Source organism: Silurus aristotelis (genome assembly GCF_946808225.1).
Source record: "Silurus aristotelis genome assembly, chromosome: 12".
In the NCBI taxonomy this organism is placed as follows: Eukaryota; Metazoa; Chordata; class Actinopteri; order Siluriformes; family Siluridae; genus Silurus; species Silurus aristotelis.
The window spans coordinates 305,544-322,500 of NC_139585.1; the positions used below are offsets into that span (position 1 = coordinate 305,544).

Genomic DNA, 16,957 nt, shown 5'->3' on the forward strand with positions numbered 1-16,957 from the left:
CAGTTTGCAATCAGTGCAAGGTAGTGACACTGGGTGCCAGTCCTTCAGGTGGGTCAGGTCTCCGTTTTTTGGCAGCAGGGTCAGGACGGCACTCCTGCAGCTCGATGGAATCTGACCACTCTTTACACTGGCTTGTATGACCTCCAGCACATCCTGCCCCATTGTTGCCCAGAAGGCCTTAAAAAAATCCACTAGGAGACCATCTATACCTAGTACCCGCCCATTCTCCATTCACTGAAGAGCCTCCTAAAGCTTGGCCAGTGTCAGTTCTCTATCTAACTACTTGGCCACTGACTCTGAGAACTTTGGCAGGTTACTGAGGAAGCTCTCCTCCACTTCCTGTGCCGTGACCTCTCGCTGCTCAAACAGAAGCTGACTGTCTGCTGAATTTCAGAAGGCTCTGACATGAGATCCCCTGATTCTGTTTGCACAGCATGCATAAATCTTTTCCGGTTATTCTTTTGTTCTAAACTGAAGAAGAACTTAGAAGGAGCATCCATCTTAGCAATGCGTTGGATTTGGACTGTAGTTAATGTCAACATACCATGAGACTGACTCAGGACTACAGTTTTTTCTTTTTGAGGGCTTCACTATGCCCTTGACTTCCTGTGGCCTCCAAACGCTGGAGTTCCATGTCTATAAACTCCAGAGCTTTCAAAGATCTGGCAATGTATCTTGTGACATTGAGAGTGTACTGTTGACACAAAATTTTACATCCAACCACTGCTTTAGGGAGTTAAAAGCTGCTTCTCCAGTTTAAAACAATTCAATTAAAAAATAAAAGACTCTTTAAAATGAGCATCTTCTAAAAGTGCAGTATTAAAATGCCAGGAGCTGCTCTTAGGTTTTATATTATTTTTACTGATGGTGCACTGAACCATGCAGTGGTCTGAGATGCCTACTAGAAAAATAAAACACTTTAACATTTTTATTAAACCTGAGCGAGCTGTACTCCGGCTTCCGCCTCCCATTCGTTCGCCCCCCTGACACACGTGTACTGTCTCTGGTTTTTATTTAGATTTCTCCATATGTCACAGAGATCCTGGGCCTCCACCAACTCCCACAGACGCTTACGGGAAGCTACATGAGGTTCCTCATATATTTTGTGCTGTACAAATAATATCACCTCCCAAAATTAAAAACTCTGCAGTGCTGCAGTTTAAAATCACATTATTGAGTTTGTGTAAAAACTTCATTCTCTCCACTGCACTGGTGGGAGCGTCCACACAGACAATAACACTAAAACCTCATTCTCATAAAAAAACATTTACGTTTAAAAGTCTCATGAATAAAATTGTGATTTAAAATCACCAATCCATCAGACTCCTTCACCCAATCAGCAGCATTGTTGACATCACTATGTGTTTCCTGCAGCATGACCACATCAATATGTTTTTGCTTGATGAGCTCATAAAGTTTTACTCTTTTTCCATGTTCTCTTGCTCCATTTATATTAAACCTCGCAATGTGTATCCTGTTCATTAAAATTAATAAAAGTAAATTAAACAAATGCTAAAAAAATGAAAAAAAAAAAAAACAAAGTAAAAAAATGCCACACACTCTGTCTTCAATCAGAGTTCTCCCTACTGACCTTCGTTATCAGCTTCTTCAGTCTAAAATGTTTTATATCGTGTATAAACTGTTTACGGTCCGGGAAAAACTCTTTTACTGACACATTTTTTTGCCATTTCGTAGTGTTTAAAAACTCTTATTTTTTCTGCACTATAAAACACAGATAAGGGTTTTTCCTTTGAGTCTGGATTAAAAACTGAATCAGACATTGCAACTTCAATGTCTGATTCAGGTTCCTCCTTCGTTTCTTTTTTCATCCGCTTTTTGCCCTGTCCCCACCTCGTTTTTTTTTTTTGGTTGGTACTTTGATTTCATCTTCCTTTTCCACGTCTCCCCCGTCCCCTTGCACTGGTGTAGTGATCGGTGTTTCCTGGCAAGAGCTCTGCACCCCTGTGCCTGCCTCTGCTAGCACAGGCAGCTCCAGAATTACATCAGAGTCCACTGTGACTTTTCCAAGTGCACACAATTTACCTGGGTCTAGTTCGGCCAAACAGGGCTTCTCCCAGTCTGGTTCAGCTGAGCAAGGCTTCTCCCAGTCTGGTTTGGCCGAGCGAGACTTCTCCTGGTCCGGTTCGGCCAAGCAGGGCTTCTCTGGGGTGTTTATGTCGTTAGTTCAGCTCTGGTCTGCAGGCTGAAAGTGCTTAATCAGTGGGGAGAGGGAGATTTTTTTCATGGGGAGACGGTTCGCTAACAACAATTCCTTTCTGGATCAGTTTATTCACTTTATCAATACTGTTAAAATTAACAACAATTGCACTGTTAACAATATTCTCATGCCCCACCACATTTCCAACATTTCCAACCGCTAACACACACTCCTCTACACTCATCCCGCACACACGAGCACACACACACACACACACACACACACACACACACACACACACACACACACACACACACACACACTCCTTTACACTCACCCCGCACATACACACACACACACAAACTCCTCTACACTTACCACGCGCACACACACACACACTCCTTTACACTCACCCCGCACACACGAGCACACACACACACACACACACACACACACACACACACACACACACACTCCTTTACACTCACCCCGCACATACACACACACACACACAAACTCCTCTACACTTACCACGCGCACACACACACACACTCCTTTACACTCACCCCGCACACACACACACACTCCTCTACACTTACCCCACACACACACACACACACACACACACACACACACACACACGTGCCCCATGCACACACACACACACACACACACACACACACACACACACACACACACACACTCCTTTACACTCACCCCGCACACACACACACACACTCCTCTACACTTACCCCACACACACACACACACACACACACACACACACACACACACACACACGTGCCCCGTGCACACACACACACACACACACACACACACACACACACACACACACACACACGTGCCCCACACACACACACACACACACACACACACACACACACACCTCTACACGCACCCTGCACACACACACACTCCTCTACACTCACCCTGCACACACACACACACACACACACACTCCTCCACACTCGCCCCACACAACCCCCCCCCCCCACACACACACACACACACACACACTCCTCTGCACTCCCGCCACACACACACACACACACACACACTCCTCTACACTCGCCCTGCACACCACACACACACACACACACACCACACAAACACACACACACACACCCCACACTGGCCCCGCTCACCACACACACACACTACTCCACACTCGCCCCGCACACCACCCTAACACACACCCTTCCACATTCACCCCGCAAACACACACACACGCTTACACTCCTCCACACTTGCCCCGCACACACACACACACACACACACTCCTTTACACTTGCACCGCACACCACCCACACACTGTGCTGGCCAGTCAAACTCTTACACAGCCTCGCACTCCAGAGACACCATGCTAAACACTCACACACTGTAGTACACTCACACACACACACACACACACACACACACTGTATCTCTGAGAGAATTTACAAGTGATTCATTAATTGTAAGAAGAAACTCTTAAACTAGTTGGAATATTAACTTCATTCAATTATAGAACATTGGATTCAAAAATCGTAAAATTAATTTCCTTTTAGATTCTTTCAGCTTCAGAGTGAAACCCTGGGGCCATTTCACTGACAGGTGAAACCAGCTTATAGGAACAATATACAGGTGCATCTCTATAAAATAGATTATCCTAAATAAGTTTATTTTATTTTAGCAATTCAATACAGAAAGTGAAACTGGTATATTATATAGATTTATCACACACACACACACACACACACACACACACACACACACACACACACACACACACTGATATATTTCAAGTCTTTATTTCTTCTTATTTGGATGATTTTGGCTTACAGCATAGAAAACTCAAAATTCAGTATCTCAGATAATTATAATATTACCAATAAAAAAACAAATAAAAATCAGATTTTTAACACTGAAATGTTTACTGAATGACTATTGAAACTCAGAACTCAATACTCGGGGGTCCCTTTGCATGGATTACCGCAGCAATGCGGCGTGGCATGCAGGCGATCGAACTGTGACCCTGCTGACGTGTTCTGGAAGCCAGGTTGCTATGATAGCGGCCTTCAGCTCTTCTACATTGTTGGGTCTGGTGTCTCATATCTTCCTTTTTACAATACTCCATAGATTATTCATGGAGTTCAAGTCGGGCGAGTTTGCTGTCAATTAAGTACATGGATACCTTGGTTCTTAAACCAGGTATTAGTGCTTTTGGCAGTGTGGGCAGTTGCCAAATCCTGCTGAAAAAAGGAAACTAGCATCTCCATAAAGCTGGTCAGCAAAGGGAAGCATGAAGTGCTCTATAACTTCCTGGTAGACACACAGTGGGCCATTACCAGTAGATGACATGACTCCCCAAACCACCACTGAAAGCAGCTTGGATTCTGTGCTTCTCTTCTTCCAGACTCTGGGACCTTGATTTCCACATGAAATGTAAAATTTTATTTTATCTGAAAAGATGACTTTGTCCCACTGAGCAACAGTCCAGTCCCTTTTGTCCTTTGTCCAGGTAAGACACCTCTGACGTTGTCTCTGGTTCAGGAGCGGCTCAACACGAGGAATGAGTCAGTTGTAGCCCATTGGAACGTTTGTGTGTGGAGGCTCTTGAAGCACTGACTCCAGCTGCAGTCCACTCTTTGTGAATCTCCACAAACTCTTAAATCTGCTTCTCCTTTTTCTACCACATTTTCCATCAATGTGCTTGTGTAGTTACTTCACATAACTACACACCAGACACGTTGTCTGATATAACGATTTTCATTGCTTTCCGGTCTCAGCACTGCTCACATTCAGAGTAAAGACTCTTGGTTACATGACTGTCTATTTTTTATTGTAATTATTACAAAACCTTACTCCCCTTTTCCACAGCCATGTGCTTCATGTGCTCCTGCACCTTTCAACTCATTGAAAGCAGACTAGAAACAATGCAAGACATTTGGATCTCAATGTTCCTGCTTACTAATGTTAATGTACAAGGACTTTAGATAGTGGATGCTTGATAACTTCCTTCTGCTCAACTCAGATAAGTCAAGTCAAGTTTATTTTTATTGTGCTTTTCACAACAGACATTGTCTTAAAGCAGCTTTACAGAACGCTACAAGATGGCGCCGGTGAGGTCGGCTGCTGTCACGACTGCTCCGGCTACGTTTTTCTTTTTTTGTTTATTTTATACTTTTATTTAACTAGTTTTAGTTCCATCTACACAAGATGGACATCATTAGATATGACAGAGACACTCTCATATCTATTGGTGTACAATGCACTCACCTTTCGCCATTTTTAAACCCGGACCCATGCTGGCCGAGCGAGATCCTGAAGGAGAACAAAGGACGCGACCCGTACCGGCGTCCGCGAGGGAAACGAGCCGGCGTCAGAAACAGGCTAAGGGCACGCGCACACCGCGCTCCCTTACCTAGTATCCTGTTAGCCAACGTCCAGTCACTGGAGAACAAGCTCGACGACCTCAGGGCAAGGGTCAAGTTCCAGAGAGACATTCGGGACTGCAACCTTCTCTGCTTCACAGAGCAGAGCTTTGAGACATGGCTGAATCCAGCGGAACCGGACCACGCCATCCAGCCGGCCGAGTTTTTCTCGGTTTACCGCATGGACAGAACACTGGAGTCGGGGAAGTCAAGAGGAGGTGGAGTGTGTCTGATGGTGAACAACCACTGGTGCCACAGCGCGAGCATCATTCCTCTTTCACGCTCCTGCACACCAAATCTGGAACTACTGACCATCAAATGTCGGCCGTGTCGACCGTTTGGGACACAACCATGTCCACCGTTTGGGAAATCGGACGATGCCGCCATCTTCCTCATGCCTGTTTACAAACAAAGGCTGAAACAGAAAGCTCCGGTTTAGAGCGAGGTCGCGCGCTGGACTGACCAATCGGTGGCCGCTCTGCAGGACGCTTTGGATGACGCAGACTGGGACATGTTCAGGCGCAGCTCTGATGACGTCAACATGTTCACAGAAGCAGTTGTGGGATTCATCGGGAAACTAGCGGATGATACGGTGCAAAAAAACACTATCAGAACATTTCCCAACCAGAAGCCGTGGGTGGATAAAACCATCCGCGATGCTCTGAGATTCCGCTACGCTGCCTACAACACGGGGCTCACCACACAGGGACATGGTTGAATACAAGGCTGCATCTTACAGTGTTCGCAGAGAGGTGAAGGATGCAAAGCGGCGCTACAGGAGAAAACTAGAGTCACAGTTCCAACAAGGTGGCTCTAGGAGCCTGTGGCAGGGACTAAGAACAATAACGGACTATAGAACACCATCTTCCAGAATAGTGGATGCGGACGCTTCTCTGGCAGATGAGCTAAACACCTTTTATGCTCGTTTCGAGGCTGCAGCTAACCACGCTAGCGGCGCTAGCGGCACAACCAGCTTGCATGCCGAGAGAGCCGGAGAGGTAAACACATTCACCATCTCGGAGCATGACGTGAGGAGGGCATTCAAGAGAGTGAATACCAGGAAGGCAGCAGGACCAGAAGGCATCACAGGTCGGGTTCTGAAAGCCTGCGCTGACCAGCTAGCACCGGTGTTCACTGAGATATTCAACCTCTCACTGGAACAGTCTGTTGTCCCCTCATATTTCAAACAGTCCACTATTGTTCCTGTCCCAAAGAAACCCCAGCCCGCCTGCCTTAACGACTACCGCCCTGTAGCTCTGACCTCAGTAGTGATGAAGTGCTTTGAGAGACTGGTCAGAGACTTCATCACTGCATCACTACCAGACACACTGGACCCACTACAGTTTGTGTACCGTCAGAACCGTTCAACTGAGGACGCCATTTCATATCTTCTCCACACTACAATCAGCCACCTGGACCAAAGAAACGGGAATTACACATTGGTGTTCACATCACACAGGACCTGTCTTGATCCTGTCACATCAACACCCTGGTGAAGAAGCCCGGCAGCGTCTGTACCATCTGAGACGCTTAAGGGACTTTAAACTACCCTCTCAGGTGCTAAGGACTTTCTACACCTGCACCACTGAGAGCATTCTAAAGGGTAGCATCACATTCTGGTTCGGGAACAGCACCATGCAGGACAGGCGAGTCCTCCAGAGGTTGGTGCGTTCAGCTGAACGTACCATCCACACCGAGCTCCCTAACCGGCAGGACATCTACAGCACGCGGTGCCGGACCAGAGCCAGGAAGATTGTGAAGGACCTGAGCCACCCCAACAATGGACTCTTTTCTTTGTTGGGTTCAGGGAAACGCCTACACTCCCTGAAAGCGAACACAGAGCGAATGAGGAGGAGCTTCTTCCCGCAGGCCATTCGGAGTTTAAACCAGGAAACACCCAGGATCTAAAAAACTGGCCCACTCTCTCCATCATCAGACCTTTTTCCCTGCATATATCTCACTTTTCGTGCTAAGACACTTTAGACACTGGACTTGCACAGCACAGTGCACTTTACATTTCATATTTTTTATATTCTTATTTTTTATACCACACCATTCCGCACAAGGACACTTTACACCACACCTTACTGCACACAGACACTTACGGACACTTTACACCACACCAGACTGCACACGGACACTTTATGGACAATCAAAAAACATGCTTAACTTGTTTACTGTTGTTTACTGTTTAACTGCACACTGCCATAAGCATTTTTTTTGTGTCTATATATATATAATCTTTTAATCTTTATATCCTCATATATTCTTTTTTAAATATAGTTTTAATACTTTATTTATCTGCCTTCTTTTTCTTTGTTATTATATACTTTTTTTTTATTCTCCTTTTTCCCCCTATTTTATTCCCTGAGCCCCGAACACTGTCAGGAAGACTATTCCAAAGTTTAGGAGCTAAATGTGAGAATGTTCTACCACCTTTAGTGGACTTTGCTACTCAAGGAACTACTAGAAGCCCAGAGTTTTGAGATCTCAGGGAGCGTGACGGATTGTAGCGTGTTAAAAGACTGGAGAGATACATGGGAGCCAAACCATTTAGTGCTTTATAAGTGAGTAGCAGTAGTTTGTAGTGGATTTGAAACAAGGAGCCAGTGTAGGGATGAGAAGATTGGGGTTATATGGTGATATTTTCTCGACCTTGTGAGATCTCTGGCTGCCGCATTCTGAACTAACTGAAGCTTGTTTATTAATGATGCAGGACATCCACCTAGTAATGCATTACAGTAGTCTATTCTAGAGGTCATGAACGCCTGGACGAGCTTCTCTGCATCAGATATAGATAACATGTTTTCCTAGCTTAGAAATATTTCTAAGGTGAAAGAAGCTGTTTTTTTTTAAATCAAATCAAATCAAATCAAATCAAATCAAATTTTATTTGTCACATACACATACATACAGGGTACGACATGCAGTGAAATGCTTTTTACGAAGGTCCGGCATGAGGAAAAAGGATGACGAGAAAAAAAAGAAAAAAAGAAGGCAGATAAATAAAGTATAAACTGTAAGACGCAGCCTTGTATTCATCCATGTCCCCGGTGGTGAGCCCCATGTTGTAGGCAGTGGAGCGGGATCTCAGAGCGTGAAGACTGTAATGAATGGATATTTTGTGTTGAGCATGAAAATGGGTTCCCTTTTGAGTCTGGTTTGTCTCATGGTTTCATCCTTATACTACCTCAGGGAGCTTAGTAGTTGAGGAATTGGGCTTTGTAATGCGATTTTGAAGGTCATGAGTTCGAAATTTCAGCCACACCAAGCTGCCATTCCTGCACCCCTGAGCAAGACCCTTAACACCGTAGTTGCTTAGTTGCATGAATGAAATAAAAGCAAGTTGCTCTGGATAAAAGAATCTGCCAAATACCATATATTTAAATGTTTTTCCTTCACCATTGTCAACACTTACTTGCTTATTACAGATAAACTTACAAGGAAAAAACTTATAGACAATAAACATCTACATTTCATCTTTGCTGCCACAGTAATGTTTTGTTCAGAAGGTTGGTTTTGGTGTTTGGAATCAGTCTGCCTTCAACTCTTTGTCTAAATAATTATGTTTCTATGAGAATCCCTTCAGCATGCTGTCTAAAATCTGGGAAGGAGCACAGCATCAAAAAATCTGATCTAATCCTTATCTGAGCAGACATGACAGGGTCATGTCTTTTAGGTTATATGACAGTCATCAGACTAATGACCCAGACACATACACACTCTTTGTGAGAAATACCTGGGGGTCTGGGGTGTCTATGGGGTCTGGGGGCTCAGTGTCTGATTGTTTCAGGGTTTAATGGTTCCAAGCGTCTGGGGGCCCAAGGGCATAGGCGTCTGAGGGACCAAGGGTCTGGTGGGTTCCTGGGTCTGGGAGGCTGAGGGACTGGGGGGTCTTGGGGTAAAAGGGTTCTAGGTTTTGAAGACCTAGGGGTTTAAGGGTACCAGGGTCTGAGTGTCTGGGGAGTTTAAGGGTCCTAGGGAATATTCTGTGAATCCCATTTAAAAAGTTTATAAAAATCAAAAAGAAGCACTGATCTCAATTGTAGCTGTTCTCTGTGTTTGTGTGTATTAGTGGGTAGTGTGCATGCGTGTGTGTGTGTGTGTGTGTGTGTTATAATTATAAATGCAACACTTGTTTTTGGTCACTATTTTTCATGAGCTAAACTCAAGGATCTAAAACTTTTTCTATCTATACACCACAGGTTTATTTCTCTCAAATATTAAATGTGTAAATGTGTGTTAGTGATCACTTCTTTACAGAGAGAGAATCATCACCTCACAGGTGTAGCAGATCAGGACGCTGATTAACAGCATGATTACTGCACACGTGTGTTTTAGACTGGACACAATAAAAGTCCACTCTAAACTGTACAGTTTTATTGTAATGGGGTCTAAAAACCAGTCAGTATCTGTGACACCATTTACCTCACGCATTTTATCCTGTACAGTGAAGACTGGGATTGATCTGTGAAGAGAAAACACCTCTCTAAAGTGCCAGACACCATCAAACGTGAGCATTTGCCCACTCGAGTTGATTACGATGACGAACTGCAGTCAGGTCGAGACCCAGATGAGGACGACGAGCTGCAGATGAGCTTCCCTGAGACACGTTCTGACAGTTTGAGCAGGAACACTTTGGTTATGTAAAGCGATTGCTGTAGCAGGTGTCTGGGTGTCTGGTCTCAGACAGTCTTGGAGGTGAAGATGCTGGATGTGGAGGTCCTGGGCTGGTGTGGTTACACGTGGTCTGCGGTTGTGTGGTCTGTTGGATGTACTGAAAATTCTCTAAAAACGCCGTTGGAGACGGCTTATGGCAGAGAAATGAACATTCAATTCAGGAGCAACAGCTCTAGTGGACTTTCCTTCAGTCAGCATGTGGATCACACGCTCCCTCAACACTTGCAACATCTGTCACATCGTGCTGTGAGAAAACTGCACATTTTAGAGTGGACTTTTATTGTGTCCAGTCTAAAACACACGTGTGCAGTAATCATGCTGTTAATCAGCGTTCCTGATCTGCTACACCTGTGAGGTGATGATTCTCTCTCTGTAAAGAAGTGATCACTAACACACATTTACACATTTATCAACAAGATTTAAGAAAAATAAACCTGCTGTGGAGATAGAAAAAGTCTTAGATCTTTGAGTTTAGCAAAAAAAAAAAAAAAAGGGAGCAAAAACAAGTGTTGCGTTTATAATTTTGTTCAGTGTGTGTTATTATGTTGGGGACCCTGATTGCATTGTGGGAAAGGTTACATTTAAGGAGCAACTGATGACCTTCAAGTAATATGACACACACACACACACACACACACACACACACACACACACACACACACACAGAGCTGAGCCATTTATTATGTGACTGTGACCTTCTCATGTGCTCTATAGGGATACGACATGGTGTGTGTGTGTGTGTGTGTGTACTGCTGTGCAGAATCTTGACATCACAATGCTGACCAATCAGAATGTAGCAGGACATTAGGTGCTGATTAAGCTGTATTTCCCCCTCTTTTACACTTACACTTACACACACACACACACACACACACACACACACACACACACACACACACACACACACACACACACACACTCTGAAATATTGGAGAAGCAAGGCCAGGTTCTATGTTTGAGGTTCTAATCCATCATCTCATAAAGTTAAACTGTGGTCAGAAATATTTGGACATCGGAACAGAGCAACAACATTTTCATTTACAAAACTGGGCAGCTGAGAGTTTAGGACTTTGATTGATTAAGAGCCCCTGAGCAAGGCCCCTAAACCTAAACTGCTTAGTTATATGATGAGAAAACTGGAATCACTCTGGATAAGGACATCTACCAAATTCCATAAATGTAAACTTGACTGTCAGGTATGTGCTGTTGCCCAGGTATGAGTTTTTGGACTAAATGTCGACTGGTGACGGGTCGTTCATGAACAATTTGTTCATTTTGAATGAGACTTTATTGTGACTCAGAAGAACGAGTCGTCTCAAAGAGTGATTTGTAATTTTCTACTGGACACGCACGAGTGTGAGATGCAGGTCATATACAGGAAACAGAAGTAAATAGTTAATCTCATGAGTCCTCTGGTCCAAGGTTCATTCTTTCATCACGTGACTCCCATATACTCTATAAAGAAGAAGATTAAAGGATTAAAGGAACAAAATGAACTAAACAACTAAAAAAAAAGAAGGTTTTTCCTGTGAAAACAGCATTTGATGTTAAAATGCATAAACCACCAGGACCAGAAAGCTGTCCATGGGAAAAACTTTGAAATCTTGAACATACACCAATCAGCAATATTAACACCACCTGTTAATGTCTATAGGATCGCAACAGACGTTTAAAATCTTGTAAGGAGGACCATCACTGGATCAGATATGATTGTTCAGATGATCTCACAGACGCTTGATCAGATTGGAATCTGAAGAATGAGTCAACAGCACGGTTCCTGAACAGTGTGTTGCAGTGTGGATATGAAGAAAGAGTTTTCCTGCGAACACGGTAAAACGGTAAAAGACCTGGGAGTTATTTTAGACAGCAACTTGTCTTTCAAATATCATATCAACCAAGTTACAAAAACAGCCTTCTTTCACCTCAGAAATATTTCTAAGTTAAGAAACATGTTGTCTAAATCTGATGCAGAGAAGCTCGTCCATACGTTCATGACCTCCAGACTGGACTATTGTAATGCATTACTAGGTGGATGTCCTGCATCATTAATAAACAAGCTTCAGTTAGTCCAGAATGCAGCAGCAAGAGTTCTTACAAGGTCAAGAAAATATGATCATATAACCCCAATCTTCTCATCCCTACACTGGCCTCCTGTTAAGTTACAAATCCACTACAAACTACTGCTTCTTACTTATAAAGCACTAAATGGTTTATCTCCATGTATCTTTTCAGTCTTCTAACATGCTACAATCCGTCACGCTCCCTGAGATCTCAAAACTCTGGACTTCTAGTAGTTCCTAGAGTAGCAAAGTCCACTAAAGGTGGTAGAGCATTTTCACATTTAGCTCCTAAACTCTGGAATAGTCTTCCTGACAGTGTTCGGGGTTCAGACACACTCTCCCAGTTTAAGTGCAGATTAAAGATGTATGTTTTTAGCGAGTTCTACACATAACACACATCACATCATAACCTTGTGCTCCAGAACATCTGATCACATGCACATTATCAACTTGTGCTGTTAATATCATGAACAGCAGCTACGCTAATTCCTCTCCACTGCTTCTCTTTCTCTCCCCATCCCGAGGCATCCTGAGGTTGCTCCAGCTCCAGTCACGTCCCACCTCATGATGTTAATGGACCTTTGAAGAAGTAGATGCCGAAGTCGCAAACATCCCGAACCATCTAGAGACGTACCAGTGCCAATTGCATCCCACTACATGTGTGGTTTTGACATTGGACCTCCTGGAGTGTTTAAAGGCTCTGGCATGGAGAAGCTAGTGCTGGAGCTGTGATGATCACAAATGTTGAGCTCAGTAGCACCTAGTTTTATAACCATATAGACTGTATAAGACTGTAGAAAGAACATTACTTATAATCACACACTCCAGTACTCATGTTAGTTCTCACTCTTCAGTGTTCTTTATTGTTAAAAGATTAATGATCAAAATCTTGATGTCACCCAAATGAGGATGGGTTCCCCTTTTGAGTCCGGTTCCTCTCAAGGTTTCTTACTTATAACATCTAAGGGAGTTTTTCCTGGCCACAGTCGCCACGGCTGATCAGCAGGGATAAATACACACCATTCACCTTCGCTGTTGATTTCTGTAAAGCTGCTTTGAGACAATGTCTGTTGTGAAAAGCGCTATACAAATAAACTTGACTTGACTTGTGAATAGGGAATGCTGTCTCCATGAAGGGGTGTAACTGCACCCTGGCTATCAAAAGTTTTGCGCAGCAATAAACAAGATAACAGATCTGCAAAGAGGAAGTGCAGAGAGAAGTGCTCGAGCAGCCAAGCTGTCATCTGTATTTATCTTCCTGGACCTTTCAGCAGCATTTGACACAGTCAACCACACGACTCTCCTGTCAACCCTCAAGAGCATAAGAATAGTTTGCTTCCTACCTGGAAGGTCGCTCATACCAGGTAACATGAAGGGGAGCCACATCTGCCTCATGCAGACTCACCACTGGTGTCCCCCAAGGCTCGGTACATGGTCCCCTCTTTTTCTCACTCCATACCCACTCCATTGGAGAAGTCATATCCTCACATGGCTTTTCTTACCACTGCTATGCAGATGACACTCAACTAATCTTTTCTTTCCCTCCAGCAGATACCACAGCTTCTGCTCGGATCTCGCATGCTTGACAGACATATTTGTCAAGCATATACATAACAGAACTGCTGGTCATCCCAGGTGATTTTATCTCCAGGTCAAGATCTCCAAATATCTCTTCATGACTCTCTGCTCTCCCCTTCAGCCACTAATCGTAACCTTGGGGTAACTATGGACAATGAACTATCCTTCTTCCCACAATAAATTCCCACATTCGTTAATTCCTGTCAATTTCTTCTCTACAACATACAAAGGATTCAACCATTTCTGTCCACACAGGCTGCCCAGGTGCTTGTTCAGTCTCTTGTCATTACAAGACTGGACTACTGCAACTCTCCACTGCAAATGATCCAAAACGCAGCTGCACATCTTGTGTTCAATCAGCCCAAGTTCTCCCACACGACCGCACTGCTGCTCCTTCACTGGCTTCCAGTAGCTGCACGTATCAGATTCAAAACACCGATGTTTGCCTACAAGGCCAAAAATGGACCAGCGCCATCTTACCTCAGAGACCTCATCACATCTCGCACTGCACCACGCTGTCTGAGATCCTCCAGCACTGCTCGAATGCTACCACCTTCTCTCAGAATGAGAGGTAAGTATACTTCTAGGCTCTTCTCTGTTCTGGCACCGAGGTGGTGGAATTAACTTCCCCTAGATGTCCGTACAGCAGAGTCCCTGACTATCTTCAAGTGACGACTGAAGACCTTCATCTTCCTGAAACACTTAAATTAGCACTTTTCAAGTTTGCTTTGTAGAATTCAAGAGTTATATTTATATTAAGTTTGTAATCTGGTGTACCAGTGTAGATTTATTCATAACTAGAGACTCAAAGCACTTTTGTACGTCGCTTTGGATAAGGGTGTCTGCTAAATGCTGCGAATGTAAATGTAAACTGCAAGGGGGTCTGGAACACTGTCTAGGTAGGTGGTAACATCAGCCAAGGTGTCTGTGTGTCCTTCTGGTTCTCCCTTTTAGTTATGCTGCATAGCGAGCCTTGCTGGAGTCCCAACTGCACAGTGACATTAACTTTCATACAACAATAAGGACACATAATAATCCATATCCTTCTCTTCCTGTCACCCTCTTCTCTCTCTCTCTCTCTCTCTCTCTCTCTCTCTCTCTCTCTCTCTCTCTCTCTCTCTCTCTCTCTCTCTCTCTCTTGTTCCTGCTTGTCTTCCCTCCTCAGATCTTTCCACTTCGTCCTGGTCTGCCTCTGGATGATGTTCTCTTCATTTGGAGGCGACTCTGTGCAGCTGGAGATGTTTCTCATCAGAGCCTTGGGTGGTTCCATGAAATTCCAGAGTAAGAACAGGAGCTTTGAGGATGGATTTGGACTGTAGTTAATATCAACAATGGGCTCGCTGACCGCTCTGCAGCTCCATATGCAGCAAGATGTGATGCTCTGGGTTTTCTGAACATCACACACATTATTCTGTGTGTGTGTGTGTGTGTGTGTGTGTGTGTGTGTGTGTGTGTGTGTGTGTGTGTATGTATGTTGGGGGGGTGTTAGTGTTGGTGTGTGTGTGTATGTTTGTATGTTGGGGGGGGTGTTAGTGTTGGTGTGTGTGTGTGTGTGTGTGTGTGTGTGTGTGTTTGTGTTACACTCTAATTGCTTCCTGTTTAAGTGAGTTATTTAAACACTCCATTAATGCATTTAATCCATTTGTGCTAGTTTATAATTAATATTGCACTGAATGCTGCCCCCGGAGGGAGGGATGATGGGAAATGGCTAACAGTTTAAAGCTAATGAAATAATCAGGAGGAGAGGAAGTGGTCCAATAGGGCTCATACAAAGAGTCTAACATGATAATGAGGAGTTAGCTAGTTAAGGAGAGTTCTGACTAAAGCTGCACTAATTCGCAAGCAATGCTAGGTTTTTACAGCTAATTTCTGTATCACACGGCAGCTGAAACCACACACTTAAAGATCTTCAGAATCATCTGCACTGCTCCGAGTCATCACTACCTCAGGGGTACGATAAACACAAACTGGCCCATGCTAATTCCCGCTCTACACGAGTCATTAGCCGTGCTAGCACTGTAGCATCGACTGAAACAGAAAATAAATTATTTATATATTATCCTTATTTATACAGATTCTTGCTGAGTCAGTGTTAGCATTTTTACTATCACAGATGCTAATAAAGACATAGATAGTTTCGAGTTAGCATCAGCAGCAGTGTTGTAGAAGGTGGTTATAAAAGTCCAATCTGGGTCAGGGTTAGCATTGTTAGCATAGCATTAGCATTGTAATGAATCCGGATTAACAGAATGCTCATTTGAATGTATGAGATTAGCCTGGAGAAGAATTACGGGAAAAAAATAGCAAAACTGTGAGAATTAGCATTAGCATGGATTTATTTATTTATTAATTCTCTGTGCTAATGTAGCTCACTATTGTTTTATCTTTTCTCTTTATATCTGCTGCCTCTGGGTGAAATTATACATAAACATGGTATTCGCTTCCATTGCTATGCTGATGACACACAGCTGTATATTTCAGCAAAGCCAGATGAGAGAGATCAGCTTAACAATGTGGAGGAGTGTGTAAAGGACATTAGACAGTGGATGCTTGATAACTTTCTTCTGCTCAACTCAGATAAGATGGAAGTACTTTTACTAGGACCACATGCTTTTGTAACATCTAGTGTTGGAGTAAGTGCAGAAATAAGCTTCAGTTAGTTCAGAATGCAGCAGCAAGAGTCCTCACTAGATCTAGAAAATATGAGCACATCAGCCCTGTTTTAATCATCTACACTGCTCCCAATTACATCTCACACTGATTATAAAATACTACTACTGATGTATAAAGCACTTAACGCCCTCACGCTGCAGTATCTGAGTGAACTTCTGTACCAGGATGATCCTCCACGCCTACTTAGATCAAAAGGTGCAGGCTATTTGTTGGTACCTCAAATAATGAAGACTCCAGCAGGGGGCAGATGTTTCTCTTATAAACCCCACAGTTATGGAACAACCTTCCAATCAGTGTTCGGGACTCAGACACAGTCTCAGTGTTCAAGTCGAGGCTGAACACATATTTATTTAGTGGAGTCTTCAGTCAGTAGG

At 43.8% G+C, this 16,957-nt stretch overlaps 2 protein-coding genes across 3 annotated transcripts in view; one reads left to right on the plus strand and one right to left on the minus strand.

The window, feature by feature from the left end:
* Positions 1 to 7,088, plus strand: part of LOC310734891 (uncharacterized protein) — a gene marked incomplete at its 3' end in the record, with an annotated part of 116,768 nt that extends 109,680 nt beyond the window's left edge. Inside the window, exon 2 of the mRNA XM_083557365.1 lies at positions 6,147 to 7,088. Coding sequence (XP_083413491.1) covers positions 6,303 to 7,088 — 786 coding nt within the window. The 5' untranslated portion in view covers positions 6,147 to 6,302. The remainder of the gene's footprint in view (positions 1 to 6,146) is intronic.
* The window catches only part of LOC310734939 (protein sidekick-2-like), a 289,396-nt gene that overhangs the window by 183,815 nt on the left and 88,624 nt on the right, over positions 1 to 16,957 (minus strand). The window lies entirely within an intron of this gene.